Source organism: Pundamilia nyererei, unplaced genomic scaffold, assembly GCF_000239375.1.
Source record: "Pundamilia nyererei isolate P.nyererei 1_Seehausen unplaced genomic scaffold, PunNye1.0 scaffold00113, whole genome shotgun sequence".
In the NCBI taxonomy this organism is placed as follows: domain Eukaryota; kingdom Metazoa; phylum Chordata; class Actinopteri; order Cichliformes; family Cichlidae; genus Pundamilia; species Pundamilia nyererei.
The window spans coordinates 1,781,714-1,792,378 of NW_005187514.1; the positions used below are offsets into that span (position 1 = coordinate 1,781,714).

General features: G+C 37.8%; 1 protein-coding gene across 1 annotated transcript in view; it reads right to left on the reverse strand.

Annotated features, from left to right (window-relative positions):
• commd10 (COMM domain containing 10) overlaps positions 1-10,665 on the reverse strand; it is a 63,894-nt gene that overhangs the window by 51,741 nt on the left and 1,488 nt on the right. The window contains exons 2-5 of the mRNA XM_005741782.1: positions 9,633-9,723; positions 8,294-8,404; positions 7,820-7,975; positions 5,061-5,171 (exon numbers count right to left, since the gene is read on the reverse strand). Coding sequence (XP_005741839.1) covers positions 5,061-5,171; positions 7,820-7,975; positions 8,294-8,404; positions 9,633-9,723 — 469 coding nt within the window. The remainder of the gene's footprint in view (positions 1-5,060; positions 5,172-7,819; positions 7,976-8,293; positions 8,405-9,632; positions 9,724-10,665) is intronic.

Below are 10,665 nucleotides of genomic sequence, written 5' to 3' on the forward strand. Positions count from 1 at the left end.
GATTTGTAATATTGTTTTACAAGCTAACAAAAATGTTAAACAAATGCAGGCTGTGCCCACTTGAGTATAGCCACTTGTACTTTCCTCCATGGAATATCTGTCTTTTCATCGAATTATTTATCCGAGCCTTTCAAAACAGAAAAAGATCCAGTGTGCTCCTTTAAATGAGTGAGTGGATATTACATCCTTAGCAGTGCTTAAAGCCTCCTCAGAAAGCCTCCATCAGAAGTGGGTTTTCTCTCTGTCCTATTCCCAAAGCGTTGTGCCGCACAAATTAATAGTGCAACTGATTGACGTGTTTACACTAAGCTGCTTATTCTGTGGCCAAATATTTTGAGTATGACTAATGGCCCTGCAAATGCTTACCTTACATCATATGCTTAAAAGGATCGTTTGATACTGTGTCTTTATTTATTTTTTGTCTCATACATATACTTTAGAAATTATGGCTGCCAATACAAAACATACCCAAAATTTCAAATAATGAAGTTGGAATATGTACAAATAATTCTTGTGCTCTAAAAACTCAGGCTTCACTCTGGTCTAAACACTGAGATTCAGACAATCTTTCTTCTATACGATGTCAAACACAGTTCCTAAATATGATCACAGTCATGGCACAATGAAGGTACACTATCTGTCAATTTAAATGTTTTATACAGGGCATAAGTTTTAAAAACTCTACTCGTACTGGTCTAAAAATTAATTCAGTGCCAGGTCAGATCAACAACATATGGCACATTACATCACATAAAGCCATTATTTATTTAGTGTGATTAAACAAACCCCGAGATTAAACAAAACCAGCTTCAGCAGAAATAACTTGAATTGTTTGCTGTGTAACTTTATTAGTCGTTCAATCATTGTGAAGGAATTTTGGCGTGCTCTTTTTTACAGCTTCAGTTTATTGAGGTCATTTGTTTCCCCACAGCTCTCTTAAGGTCCTGGCACAGCACTTAAGTCAGGATGAGGTCTTGACTTTGACCGGACAACTGCAACACCTTGACTATTTCGTTTTTCAGCCATTCTGTTGCCGGTATGCTTGGCATGATTGTCCTGTACCAAAACAAAATATTGCCTAGCTTCAGCTGTCGGACAGATGGCCTCACATTAGACAAAGGAGTTCATGGTCGACTCAGTGACTATGAGGTTGCTGTGGCTGCAGAACAAACCAAAATCGTCACACCTCCAACACCATGCTTGACAACTACTTGATTTAATAAACAGTACATGGCTGCTACTTACCCTCATAACTCCTGTGAAAGCATTAACTTTACTTAGTTTTTCACACTGTCTGGTTTGCGTTCAAATCCTTTGCTTTTGAGAGGCAGCCAGTGTTTCCGCACCTCAGAGATAAATAAGATAAATAAAGATGTGAATAATGCAGAGTTCCTGCAGTTTAGTTCAAGAATAATTCACTTTAATGTTTTACTTTCAGCGCCCTTTTTATCTTTGCCTTTCTTTTATCTATTATTGAAATATTCTCCTCTTGCATGTTTGCTTTCTGTGAGCTGTGTCTTTTTACAAATTCAATAATCACAGAAAAATAATGATATCTTGTTAAATACTTTGTGGCCCAGTCATGGTGTGATCATGAAAACATATGGCTAAAAAAAGATCTCACTTCCTCAAGTTTGCAACACTTACGTTTTTGTCTCTGCTGCTGTACAAAATTGTGCCATCTGGTTTGTTGGCATGTTGGTTTGTTGTACTAGAGATGCAAATACATAAATTTATGAAACTAAGAATCTTGGGTTTTTTTGTCAATTTCTTTCATTCATAACCTACCGGCATATTTGAAGATTTTCAAAAAGTTTTGCACTGAAGGATAAAGTCAGTAACTTGGAGAATGAAAGGGAGATGTCCATTTGGTTCTACAAACTCAAGCAGTCCAGTATGCATACAGCAGATGCTGGGTAGAAAGCCAGTATCTGTTTTACACATCATTATTTCTCTAAAGGCAAAAGTCTCACAAACAACACACCTCTGACATAAAATGGAAAAAACTATGCATTTATATCTCAAGGTCTATGCAGCTGGAAATGTTTAATCGGGTTATCTGCAGTCTAGCTAGCATGCCAACAAAAACCTTCTCGAAATACAGATAAAAGCAGACATTCCTGTTTCTCAGAAGCTCAGAAACACTTCCTGTCGTAAAGTCGCATGCCATACACACGACTATTAAGAGGACTTCACATAGCCTAATGCAAACTGCATAAAAAATTTCAGCAAATTCTCACTCTCATCTTTCAGTTGCCGTTCTCAAGTTTTCTTTGTAGTCTTTTCTCTATTGTTTGTCCTTGCTATCACCTTCTGCTGCATCCTGATCTTCTCCCTTCCATCATCTGCTCGCATCAAGTTTTCCCCCAAACTTTTCTTTCCTTTTGACAGCAGATCAATCAAGTCATTTTTCTGTCTCAGCCCCCTCCCCACTGGGATAACAATGCAACAGGTCTTGCGTCATACCTTCACTGAACGAGGCCAATCTCACCGGTCCTTATGAGGGTAAACTAGAGCTCTCACTCCTGAAATATTAAGGAGTGCATGAGAAGACATTTATGCCTTGTGCCGATGTACTGCAGTGCTTCCTCGGTTTTCATATCTGAAACAGCAACTTTTCACCAAACCCGATACAAATTCAGTTATGAGGAAAATATCATCTCACATGGGTGAGGTCACACAATTATTGAAACAGAAACTATAATCCATAAATTCCGTGTTGGTCCACACACTTTAGAGACGGAGGGTGTTATGAAGATCTTCCCCTGACATTATATACTTCAATAAAACACAGAAACAAATATAAAAATCCACTCCACTCACTTTTAATTTCAAGTATGCCATCTAACATCTTATCCACTCTACTGCAGATACACTGTACGTCACATATAGTTTGGAGAATGAGATGTGAAGCCCCCTGGCAGTCCTCCTCCTCAGGAAGAGTGCTAATGAAGTAGGAGGCCAGTCGGATGAGAGAGTCTTACTCTCCACTTAGGTTCCAAGCAATCAATAAAACACAAAGTGCCACTGTTGCCATCCCCTTACACATCTTTTGCTTTCTGTTCTTGATCCCAATTTTCTTCAGTATTTCTATCCTCTTTAATTGTTTTACTTGTTTTCACTCCCTCTCTCACCTTTATATTTCAATATTTCTGTCCTTGTCACCTCTTAATTCTCTGCTTTCTTCCATTTGCTGTTTTCCCTTCCCCTCGCCATTAGACAGCCAGCAGTGACGGTGCTATAAATCTGTGCTGTAATTAGTATGACACTTGCAGCAGAATTTCATTTCTATTCACAACTAATTTACTTCTCTGTCATTGCAGTGTTTTGACATCTCAAAAGTTTTACTGAGGGATTCTCAGAGTTTGGAAGCAAACAAACTTACTGTCAAGAAACTCTAATCAGAAAGCACCAATGGAAATTTAAAAGAAAAGTGCACGCTCAAAGTACCTTAATACAAACTTAAACGAGGAATCTTATCCATCTCAGACACTTCACTGCCCCTGAGGGCTGCTTACCAAACTGTGAGGCAACAGTGCCCCCTGTAGGTCAACGGTGAATGTGCACCTCAATGATGTTCAGTGAAGTTACACTTTTAACCAGCCTTGTTTTAGCCCCCCAGCTATCTCCTCCCACAAGGGAAATTGTGTAAGTGGATTTAAATAAATTAATACCTCTTCTGCAAAGCCTAGGGAGAACACAGAAGAAAACCACAAAAAAATAAAATAACGTACCGCTGTTGCATTCACAAAGATAAAGCAAAACACATATTTTTTTCTGGCTAACGCCTATAGGGCCGCATTTAAGATGACAGCAATTTGAATATGTCATGCCTAATTCTACGTTCAGACTGAGCCGACATTCTCTAGGGTCTGAATACAAAGCAGTGTGCGAGAAAGACACTTGACTAGTCAGCTGGAACACCACTATCCAGGCTGTGGGGATAATCAGTCTCACCATTCTGAGACAAAAACTGCTTTACAAGAAACCGTTCAAGTGCCCAAAGACCAAAAATCAATTTTTAGTATCTGTGCCAACAAACAAAAGTCGTGTGCACCACTCATAGTCGGCAGAATACATTTCAAGTATTTCTCAAATAAAATAAAATAAAATAAAATAAAATCAACAACATTTCACTAAGTATGTGTTCATGTTTGAGGCTGAGCTTGTTAGGAGAATTAAATCATTAAGACTCAAGAAAATGTTTCAATTAAATCTCAAACTTCAAAGGTTGAAAATCATTTAATGTTAAAAAGACAATGTCTTTTGAGTTCTGATTGCTTCCACTACAGCTACAGAGCTCTACCTCTCCCAGTGGAAAAAGAATAAATGAGTGAGGGAGGCTCATGAGGTCTCAGTTATCAGAGTAAGTACATGGTTTTAGCTAATTGGGATCCAAACAAACTCTGAATAAAAATAAATAGAAACAGGAAAATGCTTTGATAGAAAACAAAAAGTCAAAACAATATGTAGCTCATGCTTCTTGGTGTTTTCCTTTAGAAGAGCAAATATTTAAGGTTAATTAGATTGATGCTTAATTATTTGTCCTACTATTTGTGGGTAAAATTTGCCTATTAAGAATCTTAATGAAGAAACTCACTAGTGACCTCAATAAGGCAGGCGCCGAGACTAAATCATATTCCAACAAAGCTTAGATGCTGGGCATTCAAACAATTCAGTGCTGGTAACAAAACAATGCCCCAACACACTGACCAATTTCAACCACACAATAAGTCTCTCAAGAGAACAAAAGGACCCACGAGGTTTCTGATAACAAGCTCCCTGATCTCTGATCCATACACTACAGTTACCCTGGAGCTAGATGCAAGTCTACCTCTGGGTCAAGACAGAGACCAGAGGGATTAGCAAAAGAAAGAAAGAAAGAAGAAAGAAAGTGTACTTTATTAAAAGAACAGAGAAAGACTGATGGTGCCTCTTAATTGACATTTACAAAGAACAGCTCTGTGATCAAAGTGCACAATAAGTCTTGGAGCAAATAGAATGTTTACAATAGATAAGTAAAGCTATAAGAAAAGCAGACTGTCTGTATGTGTCCATACCTCAGAGTCTTCACCCTGGAGCCCCAGCTGGAGGACAGCACTGGGAGACTTCAGTCTGGCATGGCTGGACTGAGCCATCTGCAGGTTCAACTGCCAGCCAACATACTCCAGCTGAAACACACAAACAGAGTTTTAGAATTAACATAACCGTAAAAATAAAGCCTCACACTTCAGTTTAATAACTGCCTCAGGCAGCTTTTCAAAGACTTAAAAAAGTGTTTTTCCCATAAAATAATTGCTATTTTATTATTACTTCTGCCTCATCCTCATTATCTTGGTACTTTTGACCTGATTTTTTTATTATCCTTCATTTCCTTCTCATTGTTTTTCCCTCTTTTTTTTTTTTTTACTGTTTTATGTTGCCAAAGCACTTATTAGTCAAATTAATCAGCATTGCACTTTTTTTTCCAAAGTAGTTATTACTAATTTAGACTTTTCAATATTTCATCTGTTCGTGTTAACATTTTGCCATATCGCTTTGTTACAATAACAAAGGAAAACTGAAAACTGTTTTATTTGCTGCATGGCCACATTTGTGTAGACTTTTACTTTATCCCTTCATCCAAACTTTTCTCCAACAAAAGTGAAAAAAAAGACGGTCTGCGTGATGTGATGTGAACTTGTAAAACTTGCAGCGTCTCCTTATACCAACCTCACCAATTCCCCCACCTGCTTGGCTGATTTAATGACAGACACTTCACCAGTCAGCTGAAGCAGGGTGATAGATTAGCAGCGGTGAGTCAAGGCGGGGCAGTTAAGTGTTTTATGATGCAGGGAGAGGCCATAATAATAAACCATGTGTGACTTATTGGTTGTGGATGCATCACAGCACAGGTGTGAGGTGGGGAAGGACTGAAATACGTTTATTTATACTGCAGAAACATTCAAATTAGCAGGAATAAACATTACAACTCTGCAGTCGTTGGTCTTTACGTTTCTTTACATGTAAAGGAATAAATCTGAATACATTTAATAAACACCTGCATATTTTATTATCTTGCACAAGATCGGTCAAAAGAAATGAGCATTCTAATAGTACATTACATAGGCATTGCTTTCTAACACATTTCTGCTTTTTCTGCTTGATCGTCGGTCAGTTTGCTCATTTTTAGATAAAAAAAAACAGGGAATGAAAGGAACTGTCCCGACAACCTCACGTGAAGGAAAAATTCTTAATTCTTAATTAAAACAGCAAATAGCCCATTCAATCACACAACAGCCAGTAGCAAGCATAGAGATTAACTTGAGGTCCTGTTCCCACATGTGTGATATTTATATTATTTTGGTATTTAGTTCTCACAACTATTTAGATCGCTGGGGTGATGCGGTCTGTGATTATTTGTAAGACCGTTGCTCGTTTCTGCTGTGCATTCAAAAAACTATTTACTTAATTTGTCAATCATGACACACACACGTATATATTTGACACGAGCACTGAGCTTACAGCTACATCTCGCAGTTATTTTCCTTATTGATTCATCTGCTGATTGTTTTGTCGTTTGCTCTGTAAAATGCCAGAACACAGGGGAAAATGTCATTTATAATTGCCCAAGGTGGGATCTTCAAATGTCAGCTTTTTGTCCAACCAACCAAAGATATTGCATTTACAATTGTGATATTATCAGTGAAGAAAAAAAAGAACCAAGTCCTGATATTCCAGAGGCTGAACTCCACAAATTCTTTGATACGCGCAATTAATTGCTTAATCAAAAGCGATGCCAGTTAACGTTCAGTTGGTTGACTAATACTTGTAGCTTTATTTTTCACACCCAGTTTTGATATTGAGCAAGAAATAAGAAATTTATGGCTTTATGTTCAATGAGCATGTGGCAGAAATGACAAGATGCCTGCTGAATAGAAATGGTGTGTATGAATATGAGACTCAATTTAATCTCAAATGTGCATGTGAGACAAAACATATTAATTTAATTATTACAGTATTAGTATAATTACGACTCTATTCTCAAGGATCAATAGCCGTCACATCCTTCCATGTATAAATTCATTAGGGAGCGAGGGGAAGATTTGCCAGACACGAGCAGGTGAGACATATAAATGTCTGACAACAGCAACGGCCCCAGCATAATGTGACTGATGTGTACATGCTGAGTATTTATTCCGCGTTTGATCTTAATTCCCTCGTCTCTGAAAGGAATGCTGTTTGAAGTGTCGCTCTTTAATCAAGTTATAGAGCGAAACAAGTTTAGAAATTAATGAAACAACTTGTGTGAGCTTTGAAAGAAGTCTTTGTAATCCATATGGCTGGAAAGAATTCACACAAAAGCAGGTCAGTCTTAATGTGGACAGTCTGATGCTTATTTTCAATTCAGTATCACATTATGAATTCAATAGAACTCGGCTCACGAAAAAATAAAATAGAACGGGCGGCTTTGGGTTTCAAAGACATTATAGCAGGTGTAGTCAAAGTTCAGGTATATCAACACTAATAATGTTCCCAAAAAAATATTACACTGTGTACAGTGTTGCTTGCTTTTACTGTTCCTCCACAGACTTACTGCAACTGAAATTTCTCATTTACACCAGCACAGGCACAACTGGTGCATGAATGACAAGAATAACTGGTTTACAAGCACTGTAAACAAGCACTGTAGTTTCTGCATCAGTGGTAAAACTCTTGTTTGGATATATTGTTTGTAAAACATAAATAACAAACTGTAAAGGGTTTGCTGTGTATATTCTGCTAAATAAAAATAAGCAGTCTGATGCTAACGAGGACAAAAAAAAACCTTAGACTGTACCTTCTTCGGGGCAAACAAATTACATTTCAGTTTCTCCACCAGTTCGGGTCCAGTAGTTGCCCAGGTCTGAGAGAACACCTCAGCCTTCTCTGGGGTTAGATGGACCATCTCCAGCTGTTGTTGCAAAGAGGCTGGCTTTACATTATGATACACTGCCTAGTAAAGGTGATGAGAGAAGAGGACAGGATGTGTTAATCAGCATCAAATGTATTCATTTATATCGGGTTATTGTGCAGTTACAGTTATAAAAGAACAATCCATTTAATCTAATACCAAACACAACATTGGAAATACAACTACTCGCAACACAACAGTGACCCCAGGTGGAGAAATAGGCTCACTGTGTGATTCAAAAGCTACAGTACACACTCCATGCCAATCTCCTCATATTAAGATATTTAGAAAATATGCAAAATGTGCATCATCTGAGTCACTTTTTATGTGCACTGCAGGAAAAACAATGTGACCACTCACTTGCTCTAATATAAAGGCAGAAGTTTCCAAGACTAGGTTGAGAGCATTTTTATCCAATGAGAGAGCAGCCTGGAGTTTTTCCTCCTCTTCCTCACTGAACGTCCGCTCTCCCTGTGTAGAAAAAAATCCAATGTAATGTAAAAGCATCCTGAAATAATAACTAAATATATGAATGAAAAGCCACTGTCTGCTTGACAATCAAAACATTTTCAGAATAAGCTTTAAAACACAGTATGTGGGTGTCAGTGTTAATCTGACAAGTCTGACAACAACAAAGGTTTTCCTTGAAAGGAGCTTATATTCATAAGCAACATACAGTATTAATCTCATGTTACTCACACTAATGTTTTGCTGCGCGCAGCTCCTCTGCTGCCACTCGTGAGTGACAGTCAGTTCAGTCAACAAACAGATTTTTATTATAGTTTTATTTTTATTTTGGATATTTTTAAAGCAAAATGTGGAACATTGCAGTATCACAATTACCAAAGTTAAGTCCTTGTCACTCTGCTTTCTTCAACTTATCCAATTCAGGGTCATATAGCAGCTAAAGCCAATGTCCTATTTCAGTAGTCATAGGGTAAGAAAGGAGGTACATCCTAGGTTGCCAGTTTATCAGGGCTAACATTGAGAGACAGAGAGAAAACCATTCACACCAACGGCCAATTTAGAATTGCCAGCTAACCTAACATGAACATGGCTTTGGAGGAATCCAGAGTACCTGGACATAACCCACAAAGCAAGAACGTCACAGGTTTGAATGCTTCTGAGTTTGCAAGTTCTCTCTGGGCCTGTGAGCCAATGGTGCTAACTACTGTACCACTGTGCCACCAGTTAAGTAAATAAAGCCCCTAATCTTTATTTAATGTGGATGGTAGGTCATGGATAGACTGAGGCTTGTAGCAATTGAAATCAGACATGCAAAAGGTTGAAAAACTGCTACTGTATGAATAAAAAACAAAGCATAAACTAACAAGGAGTTAAAATATTCATTCTAATTTCATAAATATCAACAAAACAATTCATGCGCTAGGCTGAATTGCAGCATAAGAACATTAAATAATGTGATCGCCTGTTGATACATGTCAAAATGTCTATTTCATTAAATATTATTATTTTAAAAAGTTGCACTGCCTCCCATTAGCAAGAGTCCCTTGAATAAAACATTTAGTTTGACGAGTCAATCTTGTGACAAACCAGAAAGATTTGCAGATCCAGGTCTGCATGTGCATTAATTAGAGTCAAGTGTGAGCGATGCTCCAGTAAGTCTTTATGCATGCACGACAGCTGTGCTGCAAAGCCTCTCATCTTTGGCACAGATAACATTGTGCAGTCTCCATACCTTCAGATGAAGCTTCTGTATGATGCGGGAGATCAGTCTGGAGAACTTATTCACATCAATTGCATTGATGAAAGTCACTGCTTCTTTTATGCTGTTTAAGAAAAAAATAAGAGTCACACGTGTTAATGACAATGATGTAGGACATTCTCAGATCTCTTAGTTAAGTATCTGAGTTCAGGGCTCAGCATGAAAGATGGTTCTCTCAGACTGTCATTGAATTTCAAAGGTGCTTCTAACTAAAAACATAAAGTCCTGATGGTTTTGTACCAAAGTAGCAGATCTCACAAGGTAAAAAAAGAACATCAGCATCAGTGTGAAGAGTGCATAGCAGCGTAAAATGAGGCTGTGTACTACAGAGTGAATGTAAAATTCTGGGACAATACTAATAATAATGTGTTTTGATTTTATTGTAATTTATTTCATGTTTTTAAGCCAGACAGATGCATGAATCATGCAAAAAAAAAAATAAAATTTAAAGGTCTTTCATTTCTTCATCACTATATTTGAGCATCTAGCTCAAAATTAAAATTATGCACCTACTTCGGTTTACTAGCAACATATCAGTAAATTCACTGGGTACAAAAACAGCATCTTAGAGAGACAGAGACTATCAGAGGTAAAGATTGGCAGAAGTTCACAAATCTCCACAAAGAGAATCTGGAGAAATCTCTGTGCACGAGGGACAATTAAAAACAGGCGTGATTCTGTCATAGAAATCACTGCAATGGCCTCAAGAATACGTCTGTGAATGCAGTTCCCATGCCATCCACAAATGCAGATTAAAGCTCTAGCATATAAGAATTCACATGTGAAGATGATCCCGAAGTGCTGCTATCTTCTCTGCGCCAAAGCTTAATTCAAATCGACTGAGACAAAATGGAAAACTGCTCTGATGAATCCAGGTTTGAAATTCTTTTTGGAAAAACATGGACGCCACATCATCTGGGCTAAGAAGAAAAGGATCAATGAGCTTGTTATCAGCACTAAGGTCAAATGCCTGCTTCCCTGATGGTATGTGTGTGCACATGTGCAC